Below are 16,918 nucleotides of genomic sequence, written 5' to 3'. Positions count from 1 at the left end.
ATGGTCCATGCAAGAGCTTTAAAGTCAAGATAGATGCCTGCAATACCAGATCTGTAACCTCACATAGACAGACGTCAACAACTTAAAATAACTCCTTGAAGAAATGTAACAGCGCTACAGTAATATTTATCAGCTAGTCAATATGCAATTCATAATTGCTTTAGATATGATGGGCAAGTAGATGCTTCCTACTACTGATCATAAATAAGAGGGGCTTTAGCTGGCATCTGGAATTGGCACCAAATATGCATGTGCTAACATCCTTCAAAATAATTTGGCCAGTGTACTCATATCATACCGTTTTGGATACTAGAGCAGCATCAACCATACCTGCGTCACTCAAATAGCAGGTACTAAGGAGCCAAATTTTGTGGTCAAATTGTAAAACCTGCCACTGTTTATATTTCTAAATGTAGCCGAATGTCAGATATTTTATATAATGTAATGAAAACTTATTCAGATTACATATTGGAAATTTGTGCAAAGATGAAAATTGTTCTCAGAACAGACATTGTGAGGGTTTTTTTTTATTGGCCTCTATGCAAAATTTCTGCCTAACCTCTTAAATGCCAATAACAATTATTATTGGTTAATTGTCACAGTAGGAATTACATTGGAGGGATTTTCAAGCCTTTTGTTTGTCACACCTTCTTACAGACTCCTCTTAATATCAAGAACCTCACATTATTCTTCAATATTTAGAATGCACATTTCACAGAGATTTAAGTTTGTGTCTGAGACTGACCAACACAAGGGGAGTTTTGCAATTTGACAGAGTGTAACGATGTTGAGAAGAACACATCATAATGTCTTGCACATTATATTGACCAGTTGCAGAACTTTATACAGATTTTCAATTATTTCTTACTTCAAAAAGATCAGGAATTAGAAGTGGATTCTAAACCTGCATGGAGGAATTTTTCCTGTGATTTAGCTGTCCAAAAAACATGTGTGACTGGAAAGCAAACAGGCTCCATCTTATTAAGCCAAACATATTAAGTTAGCTGCTGTTAGCCGAATCTGACACTTTGATGTGACAGGTAGACACAAAATGCTGAAGTAACTCAGCGGGACAGGCAGCATCTCTGGAGAGAAGGAATGGGTGACATTTCAGGTCGAGACTCTTCTTCAGACTTATGTCAGGGGAGTCACTTTGATGCGACAACTGAGGTCAATGCCTCCTGAGTTTGGACGGTTAGTGGCATGAACTGGGTTGGAGCTTGGTGGGTGTTAACACAGGCATGGATGACATGAGCTTCTAACTGCAATCTACAAGCTGAGTTGGAAATGCACGTTTGTGCAATGTGATCAAACTTAATTGTTTGCAAAGCCCTTTCTTCTTAGAAACCCCACAGAGATGATCAGAGTCCAATACAAAGAATAGTCACTCAGATAAAAATTAAAGGTTGACCAGTACAGGCAGATGTGTATCTAGCAAATGGCCAATGTCCCTGTGCAAGGGTTAAAGGAAAACGGGACGAGTAAATCATTAATAATGAAATTGTAAGAAAATTCAATTAAATTGTTTATGTAGTACAGAATTGAAAAAGTAAAGTAAAGTAAAGACAGAATGCAGCTGATTATTTATAGGAACCATGTTGGTCACGATTTTTGAAAGCAAGTAAAATTTATTTCAGAGATACATTGTTAAAGCTCTTGAACTTATTTAACGTATGATTAATGCACGCATTTAATAGTGTATTCGTGTAATCAAAGATGAAACATAGTCAAAGATGAAACATACTTCCTAGTAGAGCGAAACAGAGTTAGTGTTGCAGGTCTATGATCTTTTATTAGACTGTCATCAGCCTGAAGAGGCTTTGTTTCTTTCTCCACAAATAGTGGCTTATCCTTATTTCACATTTACAGTATTGGGCATTTATTGTTTTTCAAATATTTTTATTTTTAGGTGAGAAATTGGTCTGAATCATATCATGGTGAATGGGTTTTCACATAAAGCATGACTCTGTACTATGACTCACTTTCACAAGGACAAAAAGACATTTAGACACAAGCTAATCTACAAATTGCCTGACCCTGTCCATACCTTTCCATTTTCTCTTCTTCCACTATTATCCTGCTTGCTTTTAAATTACATTAAATTTGTCCAACAGGAAAACATTCCACTCCATTTCTCATGCCCCCAATTATAATCTTGAGTCTATCCCTTACAAAACTAGTGGAAACAGTCAATTTTAGTTTAGTTTAGAGATACAGCACGGAAACAGGCCCTTCGGCCCACTGAGTCCGCACTGACCATCGATCCCCGCACATTAACACAAGACTACACACACTACACACACTAGTGACAATTGTTTTTACACTTATACCAAGTATACAAACCCAAGCTAATTAACCTACAAACCTGTACGTCTTTGAAATGTGGGAGAAAACCGAAGATCTTGGAGAAACCCACGCGGTCACACAGAGAACGTACAAACTCCGGACAGCCAGCTCCCGTAGTCAGGATCGAACCCGGGTCTCTGGCGCTGTAAGGCAGCAACTCTACCACTGCGCCGACCCCCATACCAGCCATTCGTTATTAATATTACAAAATGGCACAAATTTAAATAACCTTATAAGATTTCGCTTAATCTCCATTCCATTAAAGACGTACAGATTAAAACAAGTGACAAAGTGAAACCTAAATAAAGAAAAGTCCCCCCTTCACATCACTGAAATATTGCAGGAGGAATGGTCCTGTACCTAACTTAATTTATGGTGTTCAATTTATGCTTCATTTATCATTTATGCTTCTAATGCCTAATTCAAATTAAACTTGTTGGTGCTCATTCTTTAATGCATTGAGTCAATGCACTTATTCAAAAGATAGATATTGAATAGACATGAAGATATTTATTCAGTAATGTATATTTAAAATGGGAGGATACGCAAACAAAAGAAGAATGTTGAAGCTTATGTACAGATACAGGACTGTAAAATAATCAGAGTAGTTTCTTCCTCCAACCCTGTAAGCTCAAATTTCATAGGCATTTATGAATCATAAAGTGGGTAGCATTTTGTAACTCGGAAGTTGTATTATGCAAGAATTTATGAATCACTGCCCATCCCAATAACTTCTGTTGTACTTTGCTCCAACATCCGATTTCTACTTATCTACTGCAGTAAACTACTTTATCTAGGTGTTAGTTGTAGGAAGTCTTACCTTCTGAAGATCATCCAGCCCATATTCCACTGCAGATGTCAACACATCCAGAGCCTGGAAATGTTAAACAAAATCAAAAGAATATTGTAAACAAATTGATAGAAATCACTGTTTTCATTCTTTAATTGCAATGTAATGTTGAAGGAAGAGTAATGTAGTTGTTCCGTGATACATGCCACGATTTGAACACTATCATGCAATGAACTATCAAAAATGATTATTTTGGAAGATATTCATTCCACATAACTTCAAAAAAGTAATCAGGACATACCAGACACTGGCTTTTTTTACTCAGATCACAGTGCCTCTGGTAACGCATTGAATGTACTAAACAAAAAAACCCAGAACATATGGAAAAAAAATTATAAAGCATTAGTACTTCTCATTGCTGTGCAACTTTGACTGGAAAGATGAATGTGACTTCCTGTCACTTCCAATACCCGGTTGATACACTACTGCGGTACTGAGGGTCTGCTGCAATGGCAGAGATACCATCTTTGGATGAGAGGTTAAACCAAGATCCCACATCAGATGGTGGTCAGAGGGTCAGAGGGTGGTGAATCTGTGGAATTCCTTGCCCCAGAAGGCTGTGGAGGCCAAGTCAATGGATATTTTTAAGGCAGAGATATTGTAGATAGATTCTTGATTAGTGTGGGTGTCAGAGGTTATGGGGAGAAGGCAGGACAATGGGGTGAGGAGGAAGAGATAGATCAGCCATGATTGAATGATGGAGTAGACTTGATGGGCTAAATGGCCTAATTCTGTTCCTTATAACCTTATGACCATGTACACTCTCAAAAAAAGCATAAAACAGAAAATAGGTGCAGGAGTAGGCCATTCGGCCATTTGAGCCAGCACCGCCATTCAATATGATCATGGCTGATCATCCAAAATCAGTACCCCGTTCCTGCTTTCTCCCCATATCCCTTAATTCCATAAGCTCTAAGAGCTCTATCTAACTGCTTCTTGAATACATCCCGTGAGTTGGCCTCCATTGCCTTCTGTGGCAGAGAATTCCACAGATTCACAACTCTTGGGGTGAAAACGTTTTTCCTCATCTCAGTCCTTCCTACCATTTGTTCCTAAACTGTGACTCCTGGTTCCTGAGCCCCCAACATCGGGACCATTTTTCGTGCATTTAGCCTGTCCAATCCCTTATGAATTTTATATGTTTCTATAAGATCCCCTCTCATCTTTCTAAATTCTAGTGAATATAAGCCCAGTCGGTCCATTCTTTCATCATGTGAGTCCCGCCATCCTGGGAATTAACCTGGTGAACCTACACTGCACTCCCTCAATAGCATGAACGTCCTTCCTCAAATTAGGAGACCAAAACTACACACAATACTCCAGGTGTGGCCTCACTAGGGCACTGCACAACTGCAGTAAGACCTCCTTGCTCCTTTTCTCAAGAGTCAAGAGAGTTTTATTGTCATGTGTCCCAGTTAGGACAATGAAACTCTTGCTTGCTGCAGAACAACAGAATATGTAAACATAATACAGAATAGGAGATAAAAGTTCAGTGTATCTATATACACAATAAATAAACAGATAAAGTGCAATAGTAATAATAGACTATTATAATTATCTCGCTATGAAGGCCAACATGCCACTAGCTTTCGTCACTGCCTGCTGTACCTGCATGCTTACTTTCAGTGACTGGTGTACAAGGACACCCAGATATCGTTGCACCTCATCTTTTCCTGATCTGACACCATCCAGATAATAATCTGCCTTTTTGTTCTTGCCACCAAAGTGGATAACCTCACATTTATTCACATTATACGGAATCTGCAATGCATCTGCCCACACATCCAATCTATCCAAGTCACCCTGCAGCCTCATAGCATCCTCCGTGCAGCTCACACTGCCACCCAGCTTTGTGTTTTCCATAAACATGGGGATGTTACATTTAATTCCTTCATCTAAATCGTTAATATATATTGTAAATAACTGGCGTCCCAGCACTGAACCTTGCGGCACCCCACTAGTCACTGCCTGCTATTCTGAAAAGGACTGGTTAATTCCTACTCTTTGCTTCCTGTCTGGCACCAGTTTGCTATCCATGTTAATACCCTACCCCAATACCACGTGCTCTAATTTTGCACACCAATCTCTTGTGTGGGATCTTGTCAAAGGATCTTTGAAAGTCCAGATACACCACATCCACTGGCTCTCCCTTATCCATTCTATTCGCTACATCCTCAAAAAATTCCAGAAGATTAGTCAAGTTTGATTTCCCCTTCATAAATCCATGCTGACTTTGATCGATCCTGTCACTGCTTTCCAAATGTGTTGCTATTTTATCTTTAGTAGACAAAAATGCTGGCGAAACTCAGCGGGTGACGCAGCATCTATGGAGCGAAGGAAATAGGCGAAGTTTCGGGTGGAGACCCTTCTTCAGACTGATAAAGATAAAAGTTATTTTTATCTTAATTGAAATCTGTTATCATGCCAGGAAATTTTAAAATTGTAATGTTCAAAAACAGAGAAGATTGCATGGCACTATTTTTTAAGATAAGCAGGCAAGTTATCCCATAAGTCCAGTCTAGTATTTCTCCCTCAACCAACATTATGGAAATTTATATCTGATCATTATTGCATTACCATTTCTAAAAGTCTACTGAGTGCAAATTGTCCCACATTTCATAGAACATAGAACAGTACACCACAATGTTTCAGCCAAACATGGTGCCAAGTTAATCTGATCTCATCTGCTTGTACATGATCCATATTCCTCTATTCCCTGCACTGCCATGTGCCTATCTAAATGCCCTTTAACCCCCACTATCGCATCTTCCTCCACCGCCACCCCCAATGTATTCCAGTCCCTCACCTCCCTCTGTATAAAGAAACTTGCCCTGCACATCTCCATTAAACTTTCCCCTTCTCATCTTATATCTATGCCCTTCAGTGCTGGAGATTTCCACCCTGGGAAAAGGGTTCTGACTGTCCACCCTATCTATGCCTCTCATCATTTTATATACTTCTTTCAAGTCTTCCCCTCATCCTCTGATCTTCCAGAGAAACCAATCCAAGTCTATCCAACCTTTACCTGAAGCTGAAACCCTCTAATCATTCAGGCAACATTCAGCTAAACCTACTTTGCACCCTCTTCTTTCCTGTAATGAAGCGACCAAAACTGTATACAATACTCCAAATTAATTTCATTAATGACTACTCTTCAAAAGTACATCATGAATTGCAAAGTGCTGTGCCATTTCCAGGTCATTATTTTCTTTTTTTAATAGCACGTTGATATCCCTCTATATCAAATGCCTTAATGCAAATATGATTGGCTATTTCAAATGAATAATTATCCCATTGCAACAGCTCACTTGCTTTTTTTTTCATTTAGCTCTTCAGTTTTAGTAACTAATAAGATGCATGTTAAGATTCTATTTTTTTTTAATTATTTGTATATTGAACAATAATTTTCTTCTCTTCCTGGCATGATAACAGATTTCAAAAAGATAATTATAAGAATCTAGCTCCCCAGAGACTGACCAAAGAGCATTTAGTTGAACACGCAATTCTGAAGGGCACGCAAATCTCTGGAAGGAAATAAAATGTCACACCCAATTTCTATCCCTTAACCCATTTACTTCTCCCTTTAAAGGGATAAATGTTGGGCGACAATTATTTTGGACCTCAAAGTCAAGGCCCTGATGATAAACATCCTCAGCCAATGTCCAAACTTACATGTGAAGAAAGCCCACGCTAGGCTCCACCGAATGAAACTACATGCCAGTGTGACTCATTAAGAGGGGGAGAGTATTAGCAAGGCAAATTTTAATCACGGTTCAAGTCTTAATCAATGGAACAAGTAGTACAGTGTGTTTGTGTACCAACTGTTTTGTTCTGGCAATCTGGCTCCTCAGACAAAAATGACATCCCCTGTTCCTTGTATATAAAGAGACTATAATTTCTCAGCTTCGTTCCTGTTCAATGCTATGTGTGGGCAGTCATTATCATCTCAAATTTAACTGAGAGATTTCTGGCAAGGAATAATATTATGTTCCATTGAAAGTCATTTTTAGTGAGCAACAAGCAGCAAGCAACAAGCAACAACAAATCAAGTTGTGACATGAGTTCACCACAATCAGTGAAAACATTTCGGTTTTCAATTCATCATTGTAGATTTTAGTGCGGGCAAGTCTAAAGTATTTTAAAATTAACTCTTGGTTGGAAGCAGGAATATGAAAAAAAGTAATTAAAAAAGGAACAGCAGATGCTGCTTTATACCAAAGATAAGACATAAAATGATGGAGTAAGTCTGTGGGTCAGGCAGCATCTCTATCGAAAAATGAGTAAGTGACGTTTCGGATCGGTCCCATTTTTATGAAAACAAGTTCTGTGTTTCAAGGTGGCTGGAGAATGAGATGGGAAGAAAAATTAAGCGTAAAGGATCATTGGGGAAAATATAGATTAACTGCAATCTAACTGAAAAAAAGATATGAATTTGGGTTTAAAAAATCACACTGTTTTTAAAGAACTGCCAAAAAACAAAGCACCTCAGGAACTGCTTTTGGTAAGTTCACAGAATAAAACAAACTGATTGAAAAATCTTTGCTGGTGCAATTTTAACATGCAGAGCATTCTCGAAGGTGGTGCTGAACTACACTCAGTTCCTCCATCTCATTTGACCCCCGGTCCCCCGCTATTTCCGGCAGATTATTTATGTCTTCCTTAGTGAAGACAGAACCAAAGTAGTTATTCAATTGGTCTGCAATGTCCTTGTTCCCCATGATCAATTCACCTGTTTCTGACTGCAAGGGACCTACATTTGTTTTAACTAATCTTTTTCTCTTCACATATCTATAAAAGCTTTTGCAGTCAGTTTTTATGTTCCCTGCCAGTTTTCTTTCATAATCTATTTTCCCTTTCCTAATTAAACCCTTTGTCCTCCTCTGCTGGTCTCTGAATTTCTCCCAGTCCTCTGGTAGGCTGCTAATTCTGGCTAATTTGTACGCTTCATCTTTTGTTTTCATACTATCCCTGATTTCCCGTGCTATCCACGGATGCACTACCTTCCCTGATTTATTTTTTTGCCAAACTGGGATGAACAATTGTTGTAGTTCATCCATGCAGTCTTAAAATGCCTTCCATTGCATATCCACCATCAACCCATTAAGAATCAATTGCAAGTCTATCTTGGCCAATTCACGTCTCATACCCTCAAAGTTACCTTTCTTTAAGTTCAGGACCCTTGTTTCTGAATTAACGATGTCACTCTACATCCTAATGAAGAACTCAACCATATTATGGTCACTCTTGCCCAAGGGGCCACGCACAACAAGACTGCTAACTAACCCTTCCTCATTACACAATACCCAATCTAGTATAGCCTGCTCTCTCGTTGGTTCCTCTACATGTTGGTTTAGAAAACTATCCCGCATACATTCCAAGAAATCCTCTTCCTCAGCACCTTGCCAATTTGATTCACCCAATCTATATGTAGATTGAAGTCACCCATTATAACTGTTTTACCTTTGTTGCACGCATTTCTAATTTCCTGTTGGATGCCATCCCCAACTCCACTACTACTGTTAGGTGGCCTATACACAACTCCCACTAGCGTTTTCTGCCCCTTAGTGTTTCACAGCTCTACCCATATCGATTCCTCATCCTCAAAGCTAATGTCCTTCCTTTCTATTGCGTTAATCTGCTCTCTAACCAGCAAAGCTACCCCACCTCCTTTCCCTTTCTGTCTATCCCTCCTGAATAATGAATATCCCTGGATGTTCAGCTCCCAGCCTTGGTCACCCTGGAGCCATGTCTCCGTGATCTCAACTATATCATAGTCATTAATAGCTATCTGCACATTCAACTCATCCACCTTATTACGAATGCTCCTTGCATTGAGACACAAAGCCTTCAGGCTTGTTTTTACAACACTCTTACCCCTTATACTATTATGCTGAAAAGTGGCCCTTTTTGATTTTTGCCCTGGATTTGCCCTGGCCTGCCACTTTTACTTTTCACTTTGCTACCTATTGCTTCTACCCTCATTTTACACCCCTCTGTCTCTACGCGCACACATTTAAGAAACACTTTCCCTTTAACTCCATCCTCCACTATCCCATTCGACACCCCACCCCCTTTATTCATCAATACGCTATCTCTCCTATAAAACCATGATCTCAACCCAATGTCAGTGAGCAGCATCAGATGGACTTCGGTTACCATCAGTATTCAGGCTCTATTTGAAAAAGGCAAAGGTAATGTTAAAACCCTGCCTTTCATTTGGAAATCAGGTTGAAAGGTACCCATTAAAACAAAAAAGGCCAGTGCTCACCATTTTGCTGCTCAGCATCACACCGTTTGTGTACAGAAACTCAATCACAGCCAGAAAGATATCTGGCTGCACATCTGAAAGAACAAATGGTATGTCAACGCCTTTTGCATCACATGACAGAGGTTGTTGGGCGAACATGGCATTAAATGCCTCACAGCGATAGGCTAAGATGCAGCGGTGAGCATATACCACTCTCTTCTCCTTTCCCACAATGAATTTTACATCACTGGTTAAAAGAAACACAGGGGAAAAAAAACAAATTAGCCACAATTCAGACTCATAATTACAGAAATAACAAACTGCATTTATAAAGCATCTTCAACTCTTCAAAACGACCTAACCAGCTTCAGAGGAGTGTCACAAAGCAATATTTGTCAGCAAGACATACAAGAGAAATTAGAGCAGAAACCAAAAAATATTAGTTGAAGAGATAGGTTTGAGGAACGTTTTAGAGGAAGAAAAAGAAATGAAACGGTTTAGAGTGAAAATTTCAGAGCCAGAGAGTCTTAGAAGCTGAAAGCATGAATCTGAATCATGCAACAATAAAATCCTGGAGGAAGAACAAATCCTGGACCACATGCCTCAGAAATTAATAGAACAAAGAAAGAATTGTGCAGAATAAATGTAGAATTTCCCCAAATTATACAATACCACAATTGCCAATCTTGAGATCTAAATATTACATAGATCACAGTGCATTTTTCAAACGTATTATATTATTTTATGACGCTACGTTTATTAAAGAAATTTAGAAGAGAATTACAATTAATGGGCCAAACTTCTTTTTACATGCAACGTGGAAAAATATCACTGGGTGGGAAAAACAACATTGTTTCCCATATACTCTCCCTATTAGATTGGCTGTTGAGTTAACACAAGTTATAAAATATTTCATTCTTCATACACGAGTCCTCCCACAGACGAGTGTCGGAAATATTACAACCAAGCCAATTCCCGGCCAAACATAAAGTGTTCTTCCAAGTACAAGCACAGATTAAATTAAACAATAGATGTGGACTTTTCTCCCTCTAACCTAGGTACACTGAGTTTAACATGTGTAGGAAAGAACTGCAGATGCTAAGAGACCCAAAACGTCACCCATTCCTTCTATCCAGAGATGCTGCCTGTCCTGCTTGGTTACTCCAGCTTTTTGTGTCTACACTGAGTTTAATTAAGGTTTCCAGGCAATACGATACGGAAAGAAATCACATCTCCGTTGAGGTAAGAGATTAGAAAAAGTTTCCCCCAACTCCACCCCCCCCCACATAAAACAAGCTAAAGAACACTAAAAACATACATTTCACGCATACAAAACAAACAACAAAGAAGGAAGGGACAGACAGACTGTTGGCGAGGCAGCCATTGCTGGTGCCACCTAGTGTTAATCTTATATCTTACTATCAATGTAGCTGATAGTAAAGAGAGTGGCCTTAAAAGGCTTCACTCCTAGCCAGCTAATCCCTGGCAGTTCCACTCTGTATTCAAATGTGGCATTTCACAATACATTTCTGAACCCAAAATAACTTCCACACATCCTACTAATTGGCAGGGATCTTAAGGATGGAGATTGAACTGGAAAAAAAATGTCTTTGGTAACATTGTTATTAACAAATACAAAACACTATGTGCAAATTGGAGGAACAGCATCTCATATTTTGCTTGGTGGCTTACACCCCAGCGGTATGAACATTGACTTCTCTAACTTCATGTAACCATTGCTTTTCCTCTTATCCATCCCCTCCACCTTCCCAGTTCTCCACTTACTGTCTCCAACTACATTTTAATTCTGTTTGCTTTGTTGCTACCTTCTCCCAACTAACAATGATCTACAGTATTCTATGTGTAGGGAAAAACTGCAGATGCTGGTTTAAACTGAAGATAGACACAAAAAACTGGAGTAACTAAGCGCGACAGACAGCATCACTGGAGAGAAAGAATGGGTGATGTTTCAGGTCGAGACCCTTCTTCACATAATCTATTCTATATTTTAGAGATCTCATTCTCTTTGTCCTGTTTTCACACCTTGCATAACCTTATCTATACACTTCCTCATCTATGTACCTCCCAATCCCCTGACGTCAGTATGAAGAAGGGGCTTGACCCATTCCTTCTCTCCAGAGATGTCTTTGTGTCTATCTTCGATTTAAACCAGCATCTGCAGTTTCTTCCTCAACAAACATATAAAATATATTTAACAAGTTGTTGGCTACTTCTCCTTGTGTCACTTTTTTTCTGATAATGTAATGTTCTGGTTATGCTGTTGCAAGATGCCTTGAGATAATCAACTGCTTGAACTTGTTGCCAGTGAACCCCATAGCTTCCCTTGTATTCTTGTTTTGGGATCTGGGCATCATTGACATGGGCATTCATTACCAATCGTATGTTTTTGAACCAATCAAATTCTTTCTATTACCACAATGCTGTTGGGCAGGAATTTGGACTGAGCAACAACGAAGGAACGGCAATCCATCTATAAATCAGAATAATGTACAATTTGGAAAGGAGCCAACGTCAAACCCATGCACCTGTTTCTCTTCTCTATTTTGATGGCACAGCTGGCGTGTTAGGGAGGTTTACTGGCACACTGTCATTTCTTGAATGTTGTTGTTGCTTCACTCATTCCAGCAAGTGAAGATTATCCCAACATACCCCTGACGTGTGTCTTGTAGACTGTGGATAGGTTGTAGGGTGTCATGTGGTGAGTCACTCACCATTGGATGCCCAGCCTCTGACTGATCATTGCAGACTGAGTATTGCTAAGACTGATCCAATTGAGTTTCCAGTCAACGATGACCTCCATAAATTGATGATAGGATCCAAGGTGATGGTAATGCCTTTGCATGTAAAGGATTGAAAACTATTCTTTCTCTTAACAGAGACAGTCAGTGACAGGCACTTTGGTAGCATCAAGGATTCCTAACATTTAAACAATAATTGCCGAAATGGTGACTAGGGTTTACTGCAAGCAGTCTTCATCTAATTTAATTGCTGAGGAGTTGAGAATGCAATTAAACGTTGTGCAAACTCACTTGTGATATCATGATGGAAGGAAGGGCTTATATGTTACAACTAAGGACATTTCCCTGAGGAACCTCTGCATTTAGAATAAATGCAGATGCTCCTCGGGGAAATGTCCTTAATTCCTATCACAGATCTCCAAAAACCAAACAAACAATCAGATCAATTAAACAAACAGATCTTCGGTTAATCGGGAAATTGTTCAGCATAATGAATTTGAGCCTCTAAACAATCTCCCGACAAATTTCTACTTTAGTTTAAAGAAACATAGAAATGTAGAAAAATAGGTGCAGAAGTAGGCCATTCGGCCCTTCAAGCCAGCACCCCCATTCAATATGATCATCTAAACTAGTAGTCATGCCTACTCTGTTCTGTTGTGCTGAAGCAAAGCAAGAATTTCATTGTCCTATCAGGAACACATGACAATAAACCCTCGTGAATCTTGAATCTTGAAAATCAGTACCCCATTCCTGCTTTTTCCCCACATCTCTTCATCCCTTCATCCCTTAGAGCTAAATCTAACTCTCTCGTGAAAACATCCAGTGAATTGGCCTTCACTGCTTTCTGTGGCAGAGAATTCCACAGATTCACAACTTCCGGGTAAAAAGGTTTTTCCTCATCGCAATCCTAAATGTCCTACTCCTTATTCTTAAACTGTGACCCCTGGTTATGGACTCCCCCAACATCAGGAACATTTTTCTTGCGTCTACCCTGTCCAATCCTTTAAGAGTTTTCTATGTTTCTACAAGAATCCCTCTCATCCTTCTAAATTCCAGTGAATACAAGCTCAGTCGACCCATTCTATCATCATGTCAGTCTCGCAATCCGGGAATTAACCTGATGAACCTACGCCGCACTCCCTCATTAGCAATAATGTCCTTCCTCAAATTAGGAGACCAAAATTGGACACAATACTACAACTGCAGTTTAGACAAGTGTAAATGTTTGAGTGAAGTGACAAAAAGTACAACCCCTTCCCACCCAACTAATCAACTTCTAAGTTATTAAATGTTTAGTTTAGCTTATTATTATCACATGTCCAGTCACAGTAACATCATAGTGGTTGTGCTACTCGCTGCATTGATGCAACTTATCTCTATCAAGAGTATTCAGGACAAAGTTTCCTGCAAATTTAGGTATCATTGAGGATGAGATTCAAGGCTATTTCTGGACACTATTTTGCCTAAATTAAGATTTTAATACTCTTCCAAACAAATTACTCAAAATTTACACTGGGTAATATCACAGATATTTGATTGATTTATTTGGTAAAGCATTATACCACAACAAATATAGGAAAGGTCGAGAGATGTCGAATCTTGTCCCGTTGGGCTATGTGAGCAGCCTCAGGGACAGATTCTGTGGTTGAGTCACATCAGCTTGCTTTTACTTACAAGATTCATATGAGAGTTTGCTGTTTGATCATGCAGTATCAAGGAAACTAAAAGAAGTTTAAATTTATACCGGAGAATATGACAGGGTCTCCCAAGTGTAGTTCCCAACAAGGCAACAGCTGGGAATGAAGGATATAAAAGTTCCAAGAGCAATTGGCTTATGATGACAAAACCATGAAATATGATTACTGTAAGCTGAGATGTGACACTAATAGAATTCTGAATCAAATTTGGAAGACGTGTTCCAGTTTCAATCTTGGGGTCTTTCCATTCCCTTCGGGTTTTCCCAAGTCCATAAAATTGCTTTCCTCCTTACTGCGTTTGTGTCCAGAACTTCCTGCCGGAGTTCTATTGTGGTTGATGATGAACACAGCACATTAAATGATCGGCTACATTACTGGAAATTATTGAGAAACAAAATGTAGTTGACTAACCAGGAAATATTGATGCCAGGAAATAATTCCCAAGTGAGGAAAGTTTATCCGGATATTTTCCTTCTGACAGAAATATGTCACTTCTACAGTGACGGGCATTCCAACGTTTATTGAATTTGATGTTGTCAGATAATAATCATGTTATCAATGAAAATCCCCTCAAACACCACAGGCAATCAACTTGAAACTCAAGAGTGTTATTACAATCTACACATTCAATCCTTACTTGATGCCTTGTGCAGATGGTTATAGCATGTTGCCCAGACTATCATCAGCATATGCAGATATCTGATCCTGTCTCTCACTCAGCCATGTCACAATCAACCCAACTTATTTTTTGATGTCGTTCATTGACAGAGCATAACACAGTTTTTGATTGGAAACTATTTCACAATATATCACATGGAAATCTAATTTTCAATCTTGCAATTTACAATCTCAATATTAATGTTTGCCAAATGTTCGTCAGTAATTTTCTTTGTTTTGTTCAGTCCAGTTTAGTTTAGAGATACAGCAAGAAAACAGGCCCTTTAGACCACCAAATCTACGCCGACCATTGATCACTCGTTCTCACTAGTTCGATGTCATCCCACCTTCCCACATGCTAACATTAGAGCACTTTACAGAGACCAATTGACCAACACACCGCACATCTTAGGAATGTGGGAGAAAACCAGGCCACCCAGAGGAAACCCAAGCGGTCACAGGGAGCACTTGCAAACTCAACCTAGACAAACCTGAGGTCAGGCTCAAATCTGGGTCACTGGTGCTGTGAGACAGCAGCTCTACCAGCTGTGCCACTGTTTTTATAATGTAAAACATTAAAACAAATAGTGAGCCAGGAAAGAACAGCATATTATTTTTTCAGTAAATTTCTCCTTTCCTGCCATCTGATTCAATTCAATTAGGACCTATGAAATATTTCACTTTTCTCACCAGTGGGATGACCAGGTACATTTAATATTTTAAGGCAATTAAAAGCAAAGATCCTATAGCGGAGCAAGATAGACCACTTCTTCTAAATGCAATGGGCTGACATGTAGTACGCAACGGAGCGGAACGTGGGCCTTTTTTTCATCCATTTCAGTACCCGACCTGACCCGACTCGCAGTGCAATCAACGTTGCGGGGGAACGGTTTGTGTTAATAAATTGTAATTCTGAAAATGAGGAGAAGATTTTTACCAAATAACTTTTATTTTTACGAGGATGTTTCAGTAACCGGCTTCCGTCTCCGCACTAGTATCTTTGCTCCGCTTTGGGATCTTTGGTGCGGAGGCGGAAGCCGGTTATGGAAATGGGGCCAAAAATTACCCATGAATCTGCCCATGACCGTACTATGTCTTTTTCGTCAAGTGATCTATCTTGCTTGCTATAGGATCTTTGATTAAAAGTGACGACATCATAATTAGGATTCTTACAATATTCTTATTTTTCTGACAACTCAGACTGTAAATGTACATATTGTCACTCTCTCTATATTGCATTATAATATTCAGGTGTGGTTTATTTCTAAAAAAAAACTATCGTATCCTATGTTAATCCTATGTTAATCATTGAAGGTGGCACCATTAACTATCAGCAACATAGATTTGCCAGCTGTATCTTATTAAAAAATATTAAAACGAATGAATTGTTGTGCCAGGAATTCATTTTGTTCCAATCTGCCAATAGAACTTGCACAGGGAGCTTTTTTGAATGCAAAATTTACGTAATCAATCAGTAAATTGGGCAATTATATTCATTAGCAGGATATTTTGCAATGGTGAAAAAATACATTTGTAACAATTGGCCAGAGAAGTATTTTCACGGCATTTAAGGCTGACAGTTCCGTGTTGCATTGAATGAGTTCAGCACTTTTGGAGCTGTTATCTATGGAATTGCTGTCTGTGAAAGGATATGCCCGATTTACGGAAGGGGAGGATCATGGAATTCTGAAGCATATTGCCATTGAAAAGGATGTGTTAAGATGTCTGAGCTGACTTAAAAGTGGACAAATCTCCAGACCTTAATGAAATGGAGGCAAATGGGGAGATTGCTAGAATCTTGACACAAATTTTCAATTTCAGTTTGAAGAAGGGTCTCGACCCAAAACGTCACCCAATCCTTCTCTCCAGAGATGCTGCTTGTCCCGCTGAATTACTCCAGCATTTTGTGTATACCTACAATTTTTCATTTATTTTCTAGCCTCAGATAAAATGCTAGCTGACTGGAATACCTTTGTTCAAAGTGGCAACAGGGGTAAAGCAAATTATTATAGTCCAGGAAAACTAATATCAGTGGTAGGGATGTAATTGGAAAAAAAATCAGATGGACAACATTAAGCTGCACTTGAAGTAGAGACTAATCTGCAATAATTCAATGTGGCTCTGTTAAAAGAGAGATCCTGTCTGAATAATTTGATTGAATTTATTTGACCTGGTGAGTAAATGTATCAATAAAGATACTCTTTATATTTCAATAAGGAGTTAACCAGGCTCCCCATGGAAGACTGGTCCAGGGCAACTAGGCAAATTGGATCTGAAATTGGCTTCATTATAAGAGGTGATGATTGAAGGTTGTTTTACAATTGGATGCCTGTCACCAGTGGGTGTACCGCAGCAATCACTG

At 39.1% G+C, this 16,918-nt stretch overlaps 1 protein-coding gene across 2 annotated transcripts in view; it reads right to left on the bottom strand.

The window, feature by feature from the left end:
* LOC129700856 (BTB/POZ domain-containing protein 19-like) overlaps window positions 1-16,918 on the bottom strand; it is a 124,252-nt gene that overhangs the window by 101,872 nt on the left and 5,462 nt on the right. For both annotated transcript variants that reach the window (XM_055641621.1, XM_055641619.1), the window contains exons 2-3: window positions 9,465-9,690; window positions 3,167-3,220 (exon numbers count right to left, since the gene is read on the bottom strand). In XM_055641621.1, the coding sequence (XP_055497596.1) occupies window positions 3,167-3,220; window positions 9,465-9,690 (280 nt within the window). The remainder of the gene's footprint in view (window positions 1-3,166; window positions 3,221-9,464; window positions 9,691-16,918) is intronic.

The sequence above is a fragment of the Leucoraja erinacea genome, chromosome 10 (assembly GCF_028641065.1).
Source record: "Leucoraja erinacea ecotype New England chromosome 10, Leri_hhj_1, whole genome shotgun sequence".
Lineage (NCBI taxonomy): Eukaryota > Metazoa > Chordata > Chondrichthyes > Rajiformes > Rajidae > Leucoraja > Leucoraja erinaceus.
The sequence above is the reverse complement of the archived record's forward strand: the minus strand, read 5'-3'. Positions and strand labels throughout refer to the sequence as shown.